Source organism: Pseudochaenichthys georgianus, chromosome 3 (genome assembly GCF_902827115.2).
Source record: "Pseudochaenichthys georgianus chromosome 3, fPseGeo1.2, whole genome shotgun sequence".
Classification (NCBI taxonomy): Eukaryota; Metazoa; Chordata; class Actinopteri; order Perciformes; family Channichthyidae; genus Pseudochaenichthys; species Pseudochaenichthys georgianus.
This window is the reverse complement of record NC_047505.1, coordinates 17,956,489-17,978,086: the sequence shown is the minus strand read 5'-3', so window position 1 is coordinate 17,978,086 and position 21,598 is coordinate 17,956,489. Positions and strand designations below refer to the sequence as shown.

Below are 21,598 nucleotides of genomic sequence, written 5' to 3'. Positions count from 1 at the left end.
TGTGTGTGTGTGTGTGTGTGTGTGTGTGTGTGTGTGTGTGTGTGTGTGTGTGTGTGTGTGTGTGTGTGTGTGTGTGTGTGTGTGTGTGTGTGTGCTCTAGCATTGCTATACTTGTGGGGACCTACATCTGTTTACATAATTACGTGTGGGGACTGGCTTCCCTTATGGGGACAAATTGGAGGTCCCCATAAGGGGAATCATTAATTTTAGGGTGAAGACTTGGTCATGTTTAGGATTAGGGTAAGGGTAAGGGTTAGGGTTAGGGTTAGGCATGTGTTGGTTATGGTTAAGGTTAGGATAAGTCTCCAGGAAATGCATGTAAGTCAATGTAATGTCCCCCGAAGTGATGTGTGTGTGTGTGTGTGTGTGTGTGTGTGTGTGTGTGTGTGTGTGTGTGTGTGTGTGTGTGTGTGTGTGTGTGTGTGTGTGTGTGTGTGTGTGTGTGTGTGTGTGTGTGTGTGTGTGTGTGTGTGTGTGTGTGTGTGTGTGTGTGTGTGTGTGTGTGTGTGTGTGTGTGTGTGTGTGTGTGTGTGTGTGTGTGTGTGTTAAAACTAGACAGAAGAGGGCACTATTTCACTGCATTACAGTGTGTCCAGTTCTCAGTAAATTCAATTTTGATCCATGCATTACAGCTGACACATAATTCATGTTTTTCTTTCTTTAAACATGTCTATCTCTATTTCATACAATGAACCTTTACCCCTTTTATTAATTATGAACCCTTATAACTGAACGTCTGATGGCTATATGATCCATTTTCAAGCATTTTGTCTTTATCAAGGCATGACAACATGAATATTACACATTAATAACAGCAGGATACAGTCCATCTATCACCAAACAAATACAGATCTGCACCTCAGACACAAAGTCTAAATATTATACAAATAGATAGCAAGCATGATGATAAGAACTGAATTCAATTTCCTTTTCAGAATGACCTGATGTGAAAACAACAAACAAATAATAAAGTGGCCTTATAAAATAACAGCACGCAGAATCTCTGATATGTATACAGGAATACAAAGCAAATAACTGTGAAATAACATCCCTCCACACATGGAGATCATTAGTGAGTGCATGGGTTTTGGGGTGATGGTCTTAGTTTTTGAACATGTCACACAACAGTTTCTCCATGGGAGTGTTTCCGATGGTCCTGTGGAAGAACAGCAGCTCTATCCGCTCCGAGTTCACAAAACGCAGAGAGGGAAGAAGAAGAAGCAGCTTTCCAAACCTTTAATAAACACAAGGAAGACACATATTATCAACGGTTAATAGTACAGCATGTATAAACAATTAGTTGCTCATCATTATAACTTAAACCACCTCAGAAAACAAGTATTGATAAGAAAATTGCAAGTCAACATACAACTTTGTGAGTGCTTAGTGCTGATTATTAAAATGTAACAACATTTGACAACCTGTTAAAGAATAGCTGGGACTGTTTAAATGTACTGCAAAACTCCACAGGTCTAGCATTAATTTAAGCTGGCCTTACACGATTATATGTTATTTATTATAATGTAAGTCGAAGTAAGTCAAGTCCTCATTTCTGTGAAATAAGTTGGATGGACCATTTATATGAATCTTCTAGTCATACATGTCAAACTCAAGGCCCGCGGGCCAAATCCGGCCCGTGGTGGATTTAGTTTCGGCCCGCAGGATAATTTCTAATTACTATTAGATCTGGCCCACCGGTATATTGCACGCACACCTTCACTCCATCCTGAGGGTTTCCTCAGCTCAGAGCCTGACCCCAAACATTGATGAACTCGTCCCAAGATGAGATGTCAAGTATCTGAACTAGCATCACAGAGCAGCACACTGAGTTTACATGGATGTGTCCTTTTGCACTTTCTTTCTTGCGACAACAGGGCATGTTTGGTTTTTTCTTTGAGGGAAATTGTTTTTTGAAGCTGTTGTTGGCCTGTGGAAAAATGTAATCATAAGAAATGACTCTGGAAAAGCGATAGAGTGAGATAGAGAGCCATAAGAAATGAATGCAACTGATTATTTAATGTTTAATGTTGTTTTTATAGGCAATAATGTAAGCTTTGTTAGTTCCAGGTTTAATATGTGCAATAAGTTCATTTCAATACGTTTTGCAATAAACATTGAACCAGTCCGGTCCTCGACTAGTACCCATTTTTAAATGTTGGCCCACTGTGTATTTGAGTTTGACACCCCTGCTCTAAGTAGCTGGCCAAAAGAAACAAATATGTATTAAAAAATCAAATCCCTCCCAAAAGCTACACAGATCTTTGGTAGCAGAAAAAGTTTCAGTGATCTGAGACGAGGCTTGCTCTAACCTGTTCCTAAGCCGAATTGAAAGGGTTTCCATACTAGAAACTGTAATATGTGTTTTTTTATAATCTTTGCGAGCACAGATTTGAAGAAGAGCAATCAACTACAAAATAATAGAAACACTCGATGATTCAGGGAGTTTTGTCTTTCAGATAGACAGATAGACAGAAAACATCATATATCTTCATCTTCCTGTTTTGGTAATATTTGGTGTATAACATCATTTTGGCCTTTTTGCCCTCTAATATACATTTAAGAGCAAAAGTAAAGGTGTATATTTTGGTATCCATGCAGCACCAAGGCAGTGATGTCACAGGACATACCTGGCTGGTTGACTGGGGTAGTGTGAGCGGATGTGTTGTCCCAGCATCACTTGGGACTGATCCTGCAGGTTCTCCACTTGTTCTGGATCTTTTAAACCACGAGTCTCTGCGGAGGAGAGCAGACACAAATATGAGCCACACATATCCAGACAAACTGCAGAAATATACTGAAAGGATGGCTTTGCAATATGAGCTGGTGCCACTCTCTCCACATAACTACACTCAATTATATTAACAGCTGGAAAATGGATAACTGAAATGAACAGAGGAAACACAATGAAGTCTTTAAAGTAATAACATTTTATCTCCTCAGTAAATATCAAAACCTGATTATGTGGTTGGTTTGAGGTTATGTTTTATATATTAACGTATTGTTTTTAGGATTTTGGAAGCAAATGTATTTTGTATTCACATGTGTGTATAATGTAAGATTCCCCTTGACTGCCAGGCATATCACAGCGGGGATCAAATAACATTTGAAAGTTAACAAATTATAAAATATTATAATAGTAATATTAAGCTAATATGTTCAATGTTTTTTACAGGGTAACACCAGAGGACATTTCAAAGAAAATGTGAGAGATTCATCCTCTTTGGAGAATAAATCCTTAGTAAATGTTACAGCAATCTTTTTGTATATTTATATTATATATTTTAAAGCTGATAACGCTTTCACGGTAAAACTTTAATATAGGCCTTTACAAAATCTTATTGTTGCTTTGCAATGATAACACTAAACAGATTCTTGAATGACTTCTGGATAAGTAATAAATGATTTGGCCTCACCTGGCTTGAACAGCACGATGGCCTTCAGGCAGGCGAACTCAGTGGGATCGACAGCGAGGGCCTTGAAGCGGCTGAAGACCTCCTGCAGGAGGCGCAGGTCCAGGCCTGTGTAGCTGGTCTTCCCCTGCATGCCGGGGCAGAGGTCCGGCAGGGAGAGCAGCGGGCAGCTGTCCAGAGGCAGAGACCACTGGATGGCACAGAGCAGGAAGAGCTCGCTCCACGCCTCCTCCAGCAGGATCACCTGGTGGACACGAACAAGAGTCCTAATGTAAAAACTGTGATTCAAATGTAGCTTTGTTTGGAGCCTCACGGGTTAGTCAAAGCTGTTACAGTGTATGGGAGCCCATTACTGCCAAAAAGTTGCTAAATGATCATGTATACTTTTTGATAATAGTTAACTATCAAGCATGAATTTTTTTTTTTTTTAATTTATTCTAATTCAAATGTATTACTTCAATTTAATAATTAATTGGAAGATGGAAATTGTTGTAACACTTTTAGTTGCTGTTTACCAAAAAAAAAAAATCTGAAATTAATCAGGTCCCAAATCTGACTCTGCAACAATATTTTATTTTGCTCTTTTTCCTAACGCGATTGGGTTATATTTTGAATCTATAAAGATGTTTTTATTTTACTTGCTAAATTAAAAGACCTGCATTGTGTTATGAGTCTACCTGGTCTCTGAAGGGCAGGTTTGAAAACACGGGCAGGTTCTTGGCCCACTTCACCGACATGAAGAGCAGCCTGGCCGAGGTCTCGTACACGTTCTCCGAGCTGGACGGGTACAGAGCCATGTGGTACTCCGAGGACGCTCGCTCCGGCTCGTTGCTCGTTACGTCGATGTTTTCGTCAACTGAAAAGCGGAAATATACAAATTAAATTGTATTGCTTCATGTTAATACTAATGTAGCTGTAGACCTTGTTAAATTAAAATAAATTCAATATATTAAAAAAATGTAGACAAAATCCTGCCTACCCTATCCAATAAACATACCGATAACGTTCTTGTTCTAAATGAATGGCTTAAATTGACCTGCATGATTAAAATGCCAAAACTGGGGTTACAAACACATGGAATAATTCCAATTCCAAATAAATGATCCATTCTGTCTAATGTGATGTCAAATCAAAACCCTCCTCACCGTCTTCGGGCTCCAGCTTGGCGCAGGTCTCTGCCGTCATGAGGCTGGCCATGAAGCGGTGGTTGTTTTGGGGACTGGTGCAGCGCTGGGGGGCCACAGAGGAGGTGATGGATATGGAGGAGGTGATGTGGGGCCACGTGATGACAGACGATGAAGAAGAGGAGGAAGAAGAGGATGAGGAAGAGGAGGTGGGCTCCCGCGTGGTGGCCAGGTGCTCCTTCTCATGGTCCACGTCGATGGAGTCCAGGCGAACCTGAGCTGTGCTGCGGGGCTGCCGCTCGTTCTGTACTGCTGCAGAGAGGAAGAGGACAGGGCGCGAAAAGAGGGAAATCATTTTGAAATCAATTTAGATTCTAACAGTCAAAGTTTGTAAGCATTATTTGAGGCATGTTTTTGAATGTTTAGAAACACTAACCATCCTTATTCATGCCCGCCTGCAGGCACTTCTTCAGCCGACACGCCTGGCACTGGTTGCGGTGAGCTTTATCCACAGGACACATGCCTGTACTGGCCTGGCACCTGTTAACACACACCCAACATGAAACACTAGTTATAAATACACACTTACAGATTTATGATTTTTATCTGAAATTCACATTCCTTTTTAGATAAAAAAAAAAGGTCACCTGTAGAAACCATGAATTACACTAGTTTACAATTTACCAAAATAAAACATGCCAACTGAAAGACACATCGTTGATTCCAATGTCTATCAAGATGCCCAAATGGGATTGGATCCTAATTATTTTATGTAAACATCACTCAACAGCTTAATTGTTATTATAGTAATTATCATGTTAATTGGCACTTTTCAATCATTTTCAATAATACAAGTGTATATTTTCAGGTGACAAATTCATTTATTTAACTATGTTTAATGCATCCTCATTTTGTTCTAAAAGAGCATGAGCTTATTTAACATACATGTTGGACTTGTTTAATATAACTACATTTATTGGCTTTGAAAATGTTACAGATAAGATGTTTAAAAAAGCATGCTGGCCTCCCATAATGCACCTCATAAGGCTTGAGAGTGATGGTGAACTTGGGTTATTCTTTATCTATGAAGTTAATGAGGAGTATCTTTCTCTTGCCTGTAAATGAGCCTCCTCCTCACGCTGCGTTTGAAGAAGCCGCTGCAGCCGTTGCAGGCGTAGATGCCGTAGTGTTTCCCGCTGCTGGTGTCTCCGCACACTTTGCAGATCAGAGCCAGGCTCAGAGCTTTGCCCGGGGACGGACTCTTGGCTGTGAGTCAAAACACACGGGCCGAGCGGTTAGTGCCATTCATGAGGTCTGGTAATGTTTCATAAGTGTGCCTGCCATCTGTACTGCCAGCTCACTCTACTGCAACAGCCGGCTAGGCCTGAAAATCTCATTTAGTAAATTATTACAAACAATAAAATGGCCGGAGGCAAATTAACAGCAAAGACAAACGATGCAGGGATACTGATATTAATCCAAATAAACATATGTAAACATACATTAATATGGCATCAGTTACAGTTGAATTATACTAATGATATTCTTGCCTTGTTCTAAATTGATTAAGTAGATTTGTGTAAAATGAATGTTTGTTGGCAAAAAAACTGTTTAGCCATGTGTGACGTCAAATCATAGATTCTCAAACAGAAGCTTGGAATAAAAAATTAAAAAGATGAATGTTAATTACTACATAAGTCAGGTGTATGTGAAACTTTTACCGGCTCTGCTGTCGTCTGTACCGCCGCTCCCAGAAGACTCACTTGGGGAGGAGGACGACATCATGGGGATCTTCAATTGGTGATCCTCCATCATGTCTTTCTTACAACTGTCTCCAGGAGCAATGGAGATGCACAAAAGGTTGTAAAAAAGTCCTCTTCTATGAAGTCTTCAAGATACAATTTCCAGGATTGACACACAAAAACTTCACGCCCTTTTTGTGTGTTTTGAAAAGGTTGTCAGGCCTCCAGTGGTGTCCAGTTGGTAGATAGTGGTTTGAGCCTCTGATGTGGGGCTGCAGGTGGGCTGGGGTCCTGTCATGAGCTGGAGCTCACACTTGTTGCACATCAACAGGTTGTGTGTCGTCCCTCTGGCCGCCGGGGTCCGTCACTCTCTGCGGGTGCTTCCTCTGGGGCAGCTCTTCAAAAGGGAGCCCTTGGGGGGGTTGCAGGGGGAGGATTAGCCCCATGCGCTGTGTAAGCAGCATGCCTATTTGTCATCCTCTTAATCTTTACTGTTCATCTGGATCAATCAGTCACATTGCCAGAATATTGGTGCTGATCGGATTTTGATTGTGTCTGCAAACAACAACAGAATAAAAAACAGCAACAGTGACGACTCCTCAAACCGTCTGCTGGAAGAGTTGTAACTTTAGAGCAGTTCCCATGCAGCTCCGTCTCCTCGTGTCTCCTCCATCCACGAGGGCAGTCAGTCAACGCTCCTCTTCGGTATCTGCATTTAAGGGATGATTACACGAGGAGCACATTATTATATGTACGAGCCTCTTCAATTTGTATTCCCCTCTTTTTTTGACTCCAAATACCAGCTCCATTTCAGACTGCTGTATATTTGATCTGTGTGATTGCCTCCCATTCATAATGACCCCCAGTGTTTGCTGAGAAGCTGACCATTAACTCCCATTCTCTCTGAACTGAAAATCACCCATTTGCTTTTGGCTGCCAAAAGAACCAAGGTCATAGGGGAATAATAGAGGTTTGAATGGCTGATGTTTTCGCGGACATTCGTTTAGCTCATTCGTCAGGCCTCCTATTTATTATTAAAAAGCTAGAATAATCATATGGCATTAGCATAGGCCTCGGTTTGAGGCTGCAGCATGCGGGAGACTGCACCAGAGAATATGAAAGACGCAGCTGTGTAATCAAATTTAAATTAATTCGGCTGGTTGTTTGCTAAAATGTCAATTTGGAGCAAATTGAGAAGCACAGAACAATATTGCTGTGATTAAGAAAAGAAAGGCCTCAAAACAGAACAAACAAGCCTGAACAAATACTCAATTGTGCATTACAAGCCAGAGAAGAGTCACAGAGGATCTCGTCAAAACGAACATCTTTCAGTTCATGAATGCAAAGCAGGTGTCCTTCTGCTGCTTTTGACAGAATGATCGCCCTCAAAAGGAACTTTCTGTGTTCGATTGTAATCGTTTGTTTCTTGCCACAGTTGAGTGATCTCAATCTAAAGGGGACACAAGCTGTTTGTTTGTGACAGCTGTGAGCTGGCATCTGTACTGTTGTTGTTTTTTCTGTTTGCTGTTTGTTCTGTGATTGTTAATAACTCGTGACTGACACATGAACGCTTGAAAGTGTTGATTGAGTTTTCAGGGAGGAGCAAGCTGAAGACACAACATCTGACATCGTGTTTTAAAGTCACCATTGATCAAATGCACTTGGAGTCATATTCCTTAAACAATGTATGTCTGTTCATTGCCCCCAAATGTTTCAATGTCTTCAACAAAGTACTTAGCTCATGGCAGGTGGTGGGTTTATCAGAGAATGTTTTAGAACACATGCGCCTGCTGCTGGTTGAAACACCCGAAAGCATTACATAAAAGAGGGTAGAGCTCGAACAAACTGTAACCACATGAAAACATTCATAAATAAACTAAATATTAAGAAACAGATTTTCATATATAATAATTCAAAGTATCTTTGGGGGCGGGATTGTGAACTCATAACTTTTTTTTCTCCAAATCCTTACTGTGAGCAACACATTATACACTGTTGTGTACAATTGGTTATTTTATATTTGAATATATTTGAATGAAAACATTCAAACTGACTTCAAGAACATAACTCATATATTGCTGCTCAAGTATCAAATGTACTCTGAGGGCCAAATGAATGTTGATACCAGAGACTTCCAGCTCCACCTTAACAAGGCCTGAACATAATTGGGAAAAACAAAGTGGAAAGCAGTTAAGTAGATTAGAGTGTGACCACATTGTGTCTGCCTGGGCACCAGCCGGAGTCACCAGAAGACAGGGGGGGAAGAAACACAATTAGCTCCAAAGATTAAAAGAGCAGTAAAGACACACTTCTTGTGGGCATCGTTGGCCATATGGTGGCTACTCTCTTCATCCTTGGCCAACACACTGTTGACCTTTGTAAGATTTACCAGTTAATTAGGCTTGTGAGGTCAGTGTTTCTGCAGGATGCACCTAATTACACACTGATTACCATCCAGGATATGGAGTCATTCATGTTTAAAAGGAGAGCCAAGAAACACGGTAGAGACACTCACATCTTCATTTAATCTTAATTTATCATCATCATAGGATTTAGAGTTTTTACATTTGATTTGATTTAAAAATTGGTTGCAACGTAGAATACTCGAATACCAAGGTCACATCAGTCAAGATGCTTAATCTGTCCAGTGGGTTTAAGTGTGTGAGGGGAAAGGGGGGTTCCAATTTCTATACCCCGATTGCACTTGCTTTGAACCCACCCATCTTCGAACTCAACCTTTATCTTTATCTCAACTACAAACCTGTATAGTTCCCTGAATGCATCCTGCATGGAGGTTGCAATGCTATCATTAGGATACAATCTTAAAACAGTCAGATAACTCTACTATTCTATATTTATGATGATAATATGTCACAGTGGTTAAACTTAAAGAGGACATATTATGCTAATTTGCAGGTTCATGTTTGTATTTAGTGTCTCTACTGGGACATGTCTCCATGCTTTAATGTTCAAAAAGCTCTTAATCTTTCTCATACTGCCTGTGCTGCAGCACCTATTTTCACCCTCTGTCTGAAACCAGAGCCCAGCCTGTTCTGATTGGTTAGATGGCCGACTCTGTTATGATTGGTCAACCTCTTAGAGATGCCCCGCCCTTTGGCCTATCACGTGTAATGTGTTGGAGCGCTAGCCAATATATACGGAAGTAAACAAAGGAATCCAATGGAGGCGTTTCAGGCAGGGGGGGAGAGTGTGTTAGAGAAACTCCCTTTGGGATTTTAGCCTTTGCGGGCCATTTACATGCACAAAGATATAACACACCACACGAAAGGGAACACCCCTTTAAAGTTTTAAAACAGACCGTATAGCCATCAGACCGTCTATTACAGATCCTTTTATTGCCAAAAGATAAAAGGCCTCAGAATCAACATTTAGATCAGAACCAACTAACCTGCTCATGTCCAGCTCATCTCTTCTTCATGAATTATGCAGCTTTCATTTACTTATAATGCGCTGGTGGTGCCTTTGATTACCTCATGAGTGATAGCCTTATTGCTTTATTATTTATTGAAATCACATGTACTATCCACTCAAATAATGTGAGATATGCAAACAGGGTGAGGGTTAAGGTTTGCAATCCCTCCATTATTAACCTTGGTCATAATTACACAAAATAAAGAAGGATGGGGGGTGTTAACATTTTAGGATATGTGACATTCGCAAGAAGCTTTCCTGCAGCGTCATGAGTTGGCTTGGGTAAATCTAAAATGTTTAGAGTTACTTTAAGACGTTGCATTTCAACTCAGGCTTCATGCTCAGCTGGGGATATTTGACAGCCCTCCATATACAAGACTGCAAATACAAATGCAGAACAACATCTTCCTGCTGGACCTTTGCTTTGCTCAGAGGCCATACTAATTATAACTCTACTTTAGAAGCATCTTCACCTAAAAAACTAAACGAACAAAAGGCTTCCTTTATAGCCAGACTTTGGTTTGTTCCTTTTTGGCTTCTGTAGAACATGGATTGCTCATGATGGACTCAGCGAAAGAGGGTTATTCTAAAGAAAACACACAATTTATTATTTTAATCTGATTATATTTAGATAAAAACATAGTGATGAATATTATATTCCTAATTCTGCTGATGGATCACCCTAAATACTGGCCCATTAAGCTAATTTGCAACTATTTCCATTGTTTGAAACCGCTTAGCTGCCACTGCCGATCATGAGCATACGTGACTGGGTCAGCGTCATATTTTGTGTCACCAGACCACTGCCTAAAAAACAATATTGCTCATGTCAATCTGCATCTAGTTCTTGATAGCCTTGTACATTAATGGAATAATTAGCAATAAAGAGACAGATTGCAGTTTTAAGTTCATTAGAAAAAAATAAATCACTATCCCACTAAAAAATCCTTCATGATAAACTTGGGTCCTCACAAAAACAGATCACTTACTCCTTGGTCTTCACCACATTTCGCTGATATCTTTTCTCACTTACTAACAACGACAAATCCTATTGAAAATATTGAAGAATGAAAGACATAAAAAGTGGAACATATACATGCATGGATACATCAACAACAACAAACAAGCATTGGTTTCCTGTGTTGTGTTAAGCTGCCTCAGGAGTGTGCCGGTGTTGAGCTGCAGATCAGATCTGCTCTCTATGTTCAGAAGAAGTCTCAGACTGTAGCCTGATTGGCCATGCCGATCGCAGCATTATGACGGTTTACATAATAATAACAAGCTGCGGTACATCAAGTTGTACGCCGAGACTTGCTTACATGAGCAGGCCATAGATTAACACAAAGAGATTAGCACAGGAGCAGTGTTATATTAGGATTCAAAGAATGATTAGAGGTGTTAGTGTTACGTAACGACATTATTGAATATCTGCTGTACGAGTCTTTGCAGAACAAACACACACCTCCATCAACAGGTGTGCATCTAGTAAAGAAGCAAACGCTGATACAGAGTGGTGGAATCTAATTAATTACATTTACTAAAGTACTGGCTATCACTTGATAATAACCCCCATCATTAAATAGTTTGGTTATGGTTCATTCAAATGTTTTACTGTCAAGAAACAATGAAATTATTAAACATTTCTGATTTCTAATTAGTGATATTTGTTATGTTACTTTATCATTTGTTTGTTTAATGTCAAATAATTATTTTTGAAAATTATATATTCTTTCGTAGCTGAAGCATATCTATACAATTGCCATTGTGATTATTAGATTAAATAGCAATTTCTTAATGACGATTGTGGCAATTGTTAAACATTTTTATTTACTTTTGTTGGTTAATGAATATCAAATAATTTTTTAAGCTTTAAGCAATTGTACACAGATGGATAGACTAGAAACTGTATTATAATCCAACATGTTGTTAAAGATTTATGTAGCTTGACTTTTGGCACTCGAGTAGATCTTTTCTTTATCTAAGTGTATCTAAAACATTCAAATTCACCGACATTTGGATGTACAAACGTAGTTTTGTAAGTATTAGGATGAGTATTGATTGACAACAACTACAATTTATTTTCAGGTGAACCATCATTGTTTCTATTCTCAGAAGCTCAAACCCTAAAACGCTATTAAATGTTGACCACGTTTGTTGGAGCCTCCTTGAATCACATTTGTTGTTCATACCGAACAACACCTGGTTATATAATCGCCCTCACTCAGTGACCTCGCAGGCCCCAGATATGAAAGAGGATCATAGGAATACACACACACACACACACACACACACACACACACACACACACACACACACACACACACACACACACACACACACACACACACACACACACACACACACTTAGGAGGGTGGAGATGAGGAGGGTGTTAAATCTGATCTGGCCAGTGCTGACGACTGCTGTGTGGTTGGGTTCTCTCACATCAGGCCTGCATCAGTGGGAGTGTGTGTGTGTGTGTGTGTGTGTGTGTGTGTGTGTGTGTGTGTGTGTGTGTGTGTGTGTGTGTGTGTGTGTGTGTGTGTGTGTGTGTGTGTGTGTGTGTGTGTGTGTGTGTGTGTGTGTGTGTGTGTGTGTGTGTGTGTGTGTGTGTGCGTGCGTGTGTGTGTGTGTGTGTGTGTGTGTGTGTGTGTGTGTGTGTGTGTGTGTGTGTATGTGTGGCCTAGCATTACCATACTTGTGGGGACCTAAATATGTGTGTGTGTGTGTGTGTGTGTGTGTGTGTGTGTGTGTGTGTGTGTGTGTGTGTGTGTGTGTGTGTGTGTGTGTGTGTGTGTGTGTGTGTGTGTGTGTGTGTGTGTGTGTGTGTGTGTGTGTGTGTGTGTGTGTGTGTGTGTGTGTGTGTGTGTGTGTGTGTGTGTGTGTGTGTGTGTGTGTGTGTGTGTAACAGGGTGATAAAGCTGCCTTTGGGATCTGATTGTGGCTGCTGAGCCTCTTACCTGTGTGTCAGGTGGACAGCTCTGGCAGCAGACCTTTATCTTCCACATCTCTCATCATCTCCGCACAGATGAACTATCACTGGACTGCCAACACGGAGAGGTTTTTGTAAGGGTTATTCATATACAAATATATCTATACAAGAGCAATTCCTGTAGGCTACGACTGTTTGTTGTTGAAATAACCGTTTTTAAAAAATCGTTCAGGGTCTTCCAGATGTACTGTGCAGTCTGTGAGTAAACTGTTGGCAGGAGCTCTCTCTGTCCTGACCTAGATCTCTGACAGTAAACAGCTGCTTCATAAAGCGACGTTGTGCTGCCATCAGCAGAACGGCCCGGAGAGATAAATGTCAGATTGGACCTCGGCTGAGCCTCTTGATGCAGCTCAGGGCCCCGCGGTTTGTTTAGGACATCCACGGACACTTTCAGCCAACTGCTGCTGCCAGCATTGTTTTGTTTACTGTCACTTCTATTTATGTATAGCGCTGTTCGCATTTAAGGCATACAAAAGAAAGAAAAATGACTGATGGCACATAACAACTGTCATATGATAAGCACATTTGTCTTACTTAATTATTAGCCAAACCCATCTTTCATAACAGAGAATATATTAATATTTAAATCTTTTTTTGTTTTTCATTATGAACAAAAGTAATTTTGCCCCTTGTCATTTAAAACAAATCTGTTAACTTTGGATACTTTGTTTTATTAATGTGAACAAATACACATTTGTTGTGGTTTTGCTTGGAGGATGCAGATTGAAGTTACTTCAACACCTATTTTCACCTATTAAAAATTCAGATTACACATTGGTTGAGTAAATCAAACTAATTAGACACAGGTCTGACAGATGGCTATCAGTCAAAGAGCTAATACACCTCGACCACTGCTGCTGCTGCAGTGGATTAGTTCAGATGATTCTAGATTAGCGTAGGGCCCCCGTGAAAACGCAGAGGAAGCAAGAAGATTATAGCAAATGAGGTAATTGAAAAGAGCATTGATACATTTCTGTAAACTACAATCAATGCTTTGTTTTAACACGTACAGTAAAGGTGTACTGTAGTTTAAGAGGTGTCACACTTCCTCTGTGGTTATTATCAAAACTTAATTTTGAAAATATAGCAATTTATTGTTGGTGTATGTTGCTTGTAAACAGAAGTAATTGGTTAACAGAGATTATCTGCAGTCATACAGTACAATGAACATGAAGGGTGGACCATACATTTGCATTTCTTTAATATAAATGATCGATTTTTTTTTCAAAAAGAAATAGCGCTTTGAGTTTAGTTATGGTGATATGTGATATGCTTTTATTCTATTGTTTGACATTTAAGATCAAAACATCAATAAAAACTATAAAAGCTGTCCAAAAATGTAAAGTACTACAAACATGTGATGAAAATAAGTTGATTTATTGTCACGGTCTGTCTGTGTTGTGTTTTGTCTGTCTCTGGTTTCCTGTTTTATTTTGAAAAGTGTTCACCCCCTGTCTTGTCTGTTGATTCCTGTCTCTGTGTTTGCCCTCCTGTGTCTGATTGTGTTCACCTGTTGCCCTTGTGTTTCTGCCTCCCCTGCCCAGCTGTGTCTTGTCCTGTGATTACCCTTCTTTGTATTTCCTGTCTCCCTCCATGTCAGTCTTTCGGTAATGTTTTTTCCTTGTGCTTTCGTTGTGTTTCTTTCCTGTCATGTTTTTTTGTCATCGGCTTTTGTAATAAAGCTCGCTTTTGTTTATAGACCTTTACCCTTTTTGTAGTCTGCATTTGGGTCCTACCTTTTCCACAATTTCCCAAATCTTGACATTTATGTTGGTAATTTACAAAAAATCCTCATTGCAAGTCATTTTAAAAATAGTTTTTTCTTTTTTTGTTTATTTTTAAACAGTAAAATAAATTGGCAATGTTTTCGTTGTGAGACTCTGGAGTGTACAGTTACAGTGTTTACAATACATATTTCTATTAACAATAGAACCCAGCTTTAATGGGCCTCTAATACCTCACTCATCCCCTCACCCTCCGGCTCATCTACTGACCGCTGACACAGCCAATACTCCGGTTTAAAGCAGCTCTTTGGCCCTGCGGCTCAGTGGGTTCGTTAAGATTTCGGGGGGTGGGGGATGCTGTATGTTGGTTTTGGAGGAGGTGGGTGGAGTGCACGGGGTCAGGCTAATGGGCAGCTGGGATTACCACGGACCTGCCATCTGCCATCCAAATAATAATTAGAGGGAGGAAATCAATCGTCTGAGCAAATATCATAAGATTTAAGATGTACCTCAGTAAAATAAACTGAACAGAAGCAGCATGGTAACAGTATTGTCCTCTCTTAGGGTCATTTTTTACCATATGTCCCAAAAAAGATCAGTGATTTACCTCTGTATGGTTATGTTGTCTGCAGTGATGAAATACATTTACTCTACTGTACTTAGGTGAAATATTTTAGTAATTGTATCCACCTATCTAATTTGTGTTGCTCTTCTACAATTCAGAGAGAGAATCCAGCACTATGATATATGAAGTCAAATATCATTGGAACCTTTCAGAAAAAAAAATTTAGGATGTTATTTAAAGGCTATAAAGTGGAATCATTTTATACAAGATGTATACAGTTTACAATCTAAATTGGTTTTGTGAGATCCTCATGAATTTCCTATTGTTGTTCTGTGCTTTTGGATATAATAGTTTAATTAAACAGTTTTGCCACATCAAAGTCTTGATATTCAACACCTCATACTGAACTCACTGGTTGCTGCAGGTCCAATAATCCAGCTCTACTTAAAACATCTTACATTACATTACATTGCATTTAGCTGACGCTTTTATCCAAAGCGACTTACAATAAGTGCGTTCGACCAACAAAATACAAACTTTAAGAAAACAGAATCATATAAGTACATCAGGTTTCATAGAGCAAAATCATTTCAAGTGCTACTCAACTGGCTTTAGATAAGCCAGTCCTTTATTAGTATATAAGTGCTTTGTTAATAGTTCTATCGCTCGAAGTGGAGTCAAAAGAGATGAGTTTTCAGTCAGTAAGCCATCTGCTGTCCTGATGTCAATGGGGAGCTCATTCCACCATTTTGGAGCCAGGATAGCAAACCCACGTGTTTTTGCTAATGGGAACTTGGGTCCCCCTCGCAGTGCGGGTGCAGCGAGCTGTTTGGTTGATGCAGAGCGGAGTGCACGTGCTGGGGTGTACGATTAACCATGTCCTGGATGTAGGAAAGGCCAGATCCATTCGCAGCATGGTACGCAAGCACCATTGTCTTGAAGTGGATTCTAGCAGTTACCGGAAGCCAGTGAAGGGAGCGTAGGAGCGGCGTGGTGTGGGAAAATGTAGGAAGGTTGAAGACCAGACGAGCCGCTGCATTCTGGATGAGCTGCAGAGGTCGGATGGCACATGCAGGTAGACCAGCCAGGAGGGAGTTGCAGTAGTCTAGGCTTGAGATGACGAGAGCCTGGACCAGAACCTGCGTCGCTTTCTGAGTCAGGAGGGGACGTATCCTCCTGATGTTGTAAAGCGTGTATCTGCAGCAGCGGGTTGTAGCAGCGATGTTTGCAGTGAAGGACAGGTTATTATCTAGGGTCACACCCAGATTCCTTGCAGTCTGAGTCGGGGAAACAATAGAGGTGCCGATGTTGATTGTCAGGTCAAGAGTGGGACAATCTTTTCCCGGAAGGAAAACAGTTCAGTCTTGTCAAGGTTGAGCTTGAGGTGGTGAGCAGACATTCACTGAGAGATGTCAGCTAGACAAGCAGAGATGCGTGCGACGACCTGGGTCTCTGAGCGGGGAAAGGACAGAATTAATTGGGTGTTGTCAGCGTAGCAGTGGTTTGAAAAACCATGCGGGCTAATGACTGATCCGAGCAAGTTTGTGTACAAGGAGAAGAGGAGGGGACCAAGAACAGAGCCCTGAGGGACCCCTGTAGTTAATTGACAAGGGTCGGACTTCGACCCTCTCCAAGTAACCCTGTAGGTGCGGTCTTTGAGGTATGAGGTGAGGAGGGAAAGTGCAGAGCCTGAAACTCCAAGTTCTTGGAGAGTGCGAAGGAGGATCTGATGGTTCACCGTGTCGAATGCAGCAGACAGGTCCAAAAGGATGATGACAGAGGAGAGGGAGGCTGCTTTAGCCGTGTGCAGTTTCTCAAAAAAAAAACATGTATGTAATTGATTGCATTAATAACTTTGAGTCGCCCATGAAACCTTGGTTGTGCCATCAATAGTAGCCCTTAAGCCAACCAATAGATTTATCTTTGAATAACACAGATGCTGCTCCATATGACTCATGCAAATGAAATGCAGAGCTTACATCCCCTAGTTCAAACAGATGCCTTGTCTGGCACACTTTTTTCCCGCCTTTACTAAATGCATCATATTGTTATCTAATCGGCTCAGGCATAATTAAAATGATATCCACATCCTCTCTTTTTTAACCATATTATCTTCAAAAATCCAAATCTCCAACTGTTATAATCCTGAAGAAAACAATGTATTTCCATGGGGCAGCAGATGCAGTATAAAGGGTCCACCCCTATGTTCCCTGCTTTGCTATAAGATAATCGTCTAATAAGCTCCTGTTTATTCATTGTAATTTTATAGAAAACCAATATGGCCTAACACAGGGGGAACATGGAAGATGCAGGGAGGGCCAGTTGCCCTCTGAGGTCAGCGCAGCGGTCATTTATTGTTTCGAGTGTGATGCTGCAGAGAGGAGCGTCAGAGGAGGATTAGCGAGCGGTGGCACATGTCAGGGAGTGAGAGTGTGGACTAGCCCGGGCGTCATGGGCTCAGGGTGCTGACATACGGCGAGCACGCTTCATGGCAGGAGAGGAGGGGGTAGCTCGTGTATTAGGATGTCTGATGAGATATTAAACAGTCTGTTGTTCCTCCACATGTGCAGTCTTCAGCAGGCGAGCGATGTGTATACTAATAAGAGAGTATCAAATGAATTGATGACACATTTGAATCAGTACAGGTTAAATATATTGGTTGGTTAATTAGCTACCAAGTCTATGATCAAACGGCCAAAATGGTTATGGATTTATAATGATGAACTGTAACTGCAAACAAACGTTATCCTCGCTGAGGTTTATGTTGGACAAGCAGTCTGTTTCTATTGTTTACAACATCTGACAGAATAAGCTTCTTAACAAGCCATTTCTTAGCCATTTTTAGCAACCCTAAACACAATTTTTCCAGGTTCCGAGTCTATTTTCTTCCATTTTATGCACATGATTGCCTATCAAGGCCTGATTATACAAGTTTTTGCTGGTCCGTCCCATGCACATACAAAAACCGAAAAGCTGCTGCTATTTTATCTCTTCTTCTGTGCTCTTTGTTGTTCACATGAAAAGGAACCACAGTTGTGTGAAGAAGGGAATATGTTTAAACCCTGCTTACACCTAGCTTTTTGCTTAGTAAAGTAGACATTTGTAATTATAACATATACAATATATAATTCATACAGTAAGTGGAAAAAAATTCAGAGCCTGAACTCTGACAGCTATTTTCACTATACTAACATGTGTAGGAGCAGTGGCATACCATGTTACCTGTTGACTGGGTTTTATTGTATCATTTGATATCTTGGGACATGAATTATAATGGAATTAGGTCAAAAAATGTACTGCACAAAGAACATTACATAATAAAACAATAAAATACGATGGTCCTCAAAAGGATGAACACCTTTGATATTATTGTCTCAACTTCAACTCCATTCTTGTGTCTCAAGTTGTTTATCAGACTAAAAACAATGACCGTTGTTTGAACAAAGGAGTATTTGCCCAGAGAACCTTTGGAATATTGGTCGTTGCCATCAGAGAGTTATCGTCGTCAGACCAATAAACAATGGATTACAAAATTGTACAAGGGCTGTTCATTTAGGCTTCGTTTGTTGATTCTGTAGTACATTAAACCTGTTAAACACCATTTTCATACAGTGGAAATGATCATGAACTGCAGCTAAGTCTCGCTATTCACTATGATGAAGTTCAACAAACAGTGTCGTTCTCCATCTTGGATTTTTGCAGCCAGCTCCTCAGAGAGCTTTGCAGCCAGTCGTGCCACTGCCATGTAATCAGGACGGGAACTCGAGCTTTCCCTCAGCAGGTTGCTGAGGCCCCACTCATTATCTTATCTCCCATTGTACCCCACTGTAATTCACCCTCTCATGATTGATGATGTCGCTGTCTGATTACACCAAGACAAAACCCCCCCAAGATCACCTTTCGTTCCTGTGGCCAACTCCACCAGCTCCACGAGGATCGCGGGAGAGGATGACGGGGGGTTAGTGGCCATGTTGAGCTGCTGTCACATGCAGGTTTGTATTATTTCTCACCAAGATTCAGCACCATGTTGTAAATTGTGACAAATAAATCTTATCCTCTATATTTAGCTTATCAAAACACGTTTTCCCCCTTTCTTTGGGAAGAATGACAATATGTAGGTGACTCATGTTGTTTTGCATCTTAATTTTCGAGATGCACCTAGCCAGACAAAGTGTTTCGATAAGGAGCTTTGTGTGCAGCACCCAGCACAATAAGAAAGCCTTGGTATAAAACATTTAGGCTGAAGGCTCCTCTGCTTCAGATCATGTCCCCAGCCTGCCTTGGACAAATCAGATAAGTAACCTGTGCTCTTTTTAAGTGTGACAGTGAGCCTCGTCTCTCCATGCGGCATGTGGAGACAGATGCCTCATTATCCATTCCACAGGGGACAAAACAAGCCCAGGACCCAGTGGCCCCCCTCCGCCGGCGTACAGTTTCCAATGCACCAACACGGGGCAACCTTGGAGCGACGCCGGGCCGCGCTCATCTCTGACCTCAGTAAGCGCAGGTCGCTGGCAGAGTCACATTAAAATTTCAGAGAACCCAAAGGTCCCCGTCAGGAGTGTTAACAGCAGCATTGTCCCCGCTCCCCATGACTCAAAGGACCAAGTGTAACAAGGCACCCCCTCCAGTGGTCAGGGCCGCCCCCCTGGGTCCACAGATACAGTGACACCCTTCAAATCCATCTACAGTTCCTTTGAGTATCAGATAGAGAGACAGAGGGAGAAAATTCAAGAGCAAGTGCTTTTTTTTTTTTACAGGTTGAGTGTAAAAAGTCAGCAGACACACCGACACAGATGGCTGCAAAACAAATGTGTGTGTGAGCGATACATTCGCAGACTCAGACTACAGCGAGAAATGAATAGGTGTAGATGTGGGATCAGGCTCAGATGATGGGATTGGCATTGAGACTGCTGATCACATTAAAGGTGCATTCCGCCTAAACAGGTCACACTGCTAGCTAAGAGTTACTAAATATATCCTTTAAATGTGCCTACATTTAATAAAAAATATTTTTGACATTTGAATAAAACATGTTTAAAAGTAACTTAAGCATTTATAATAATGTAAGTGAAGGTTGAGTTCACAATTCAGTTAATTTAGAAAAACAGAGTAGATTTATCCCAGATGAAAAAAATCGCATTCATAATTCTGACATAAGAATTTTGGCATTAAAACCCACTCAAATAATTATAAAGTGAATGCCTTACACCGCCTTTTAATTGCAATTGTAAAATGTTCAAGAATAACAAAAAGAAGCTATGTTTTAAGTTTTAAAAAGACTAAAATGACAACCTTAATTGGCTGAATACTTTGCCGAAAAAAATCTAAAGACCAAGAATACATTTTAAGTTTTAATAATGTATTTTTTATGTAAAAGTGTCCGCTGTGTGTGTTGCTCCTCTTATCACATATTTGGACCAACAGATGGGCGAAGACATCACACCAGTGACATCTGTTGAAGGTGCCTGCTCCATAATATCTCCGTAACACCACTGACCCTCATTAAAATGAGTCACATTTATCCCGGATCGCAGGATGTAATATGTCTAAGGGTGTGTTTTGTAGAAACAATGAAAACAGCTGCTGCAGAATGTATGACATCACTCCAACATGATACAGCTTGGTAACTGAGAAAGCATAAAACTGTAAATAAATATGAATAACTTTGATTATTTCCAAAGGATTTGTTTATCCTCCACACAGCATGTCATTTGTTTTTTCTACACTTGCGATATACACTGAACAAAAATATAAATGCAACACTTTTGTTTTTGCTCCCATTTTTCATGAGATGAACTCAAAGATCTAAAACATTTTCTATATACACAAAATAACCATTTCTCTCAAATATTGTTCACAAATCTGAAGAAATCTGTGATTTGCCAAGTAATCCATCCCACCTCACAGGTGTGGCATATCAAGATGCTGATTAGACAGCATGATTATTGCACAGGTGTGCCTTAGGCTGGCCACAATAAAAGGCCACTCTGAAACGTGCAGTTTTGCTTTATTGGGGGGGTCTGGGGGGTTCCGAAAACCAGGCAGTATCTGGTGTTTCCACCATTTGCCTCACGCAGTGCAACACATCTCCTTCGCATAGAGTTGATCAGGTTGTTGATTGTGGCCTGTGGAATGTTGGTCCACTCCTCTTCAATGGCTGTGCGAAGTTGCTGGATATTGGCAGGAACTGGAACACGCTGTCGTATACGCCGATCCAGAGCATCCCAAACATGCTCAATGGGTGACATGTCCGGTGAGTATGCTGGCCATGCAAGAACTGGGATGTTTTCAGCCTCCAAGAATTGGGTACAGATCCTTGCAACATGGGGCCGTGCATTATCATGCTGCAACACGAGGTGATGGTCGTGGATGAATGGCACAACAATGGGCCTCAGGATCTCGTCACGGTATCTCTGTGCATTCACAATGCTATCAATAAAATGCACCTGTGTTCGTCGTCCATAACATACGCCTGCCCATACCATAACCCCACCACCACCATGGGCCACTCGATTCACAACATTGACATCAGAAAACCGCTCACCCACACGACGCCACACACGCTGTATGCCATCTGCCCTGAACAGTGAAAACCGGGATTCATCCGT

At 40.9% G+C, this 21,598-nt stretch overlaps 1 protein-coding gene across 1 annotated transcript; it reads right to left on the bottom strand.

Moving 5' to 3' along the window:
- Positions 1-805: 805 nt before the first annotated feature.
- LOC117439204 (photoreceptor-specific nuclear receptor-like) lies at positions 806-6,357 on the bottom strand. Its single transcript, XM_071201985.1, has 8 exons — positions 6,256-6,357; positions 5,650-5,800; positions 4,971-5,074; positions 4,556-4,846; positions 4,088-4,266; positions 3,414-3,654; positions 2,628-2,733; positions 806-1,234 (listed from the first exon to the last, which is right to left on the bottom strand). The coding sequence occupies exons 1-8, from the start codon at positions 6,347-6,349 to the stop codon at positions 1,102-1,104; spliced, it is 1,299 nt and encodes a 432-aa protein (XP_071058086.1). The 5' UTR covers positions 6,350-6,357; the 3' UTR covers positions 806-1,101.
- Between the last annotated feature and the right edge of the window lie 15,241 nt (positions 6,358-21,598).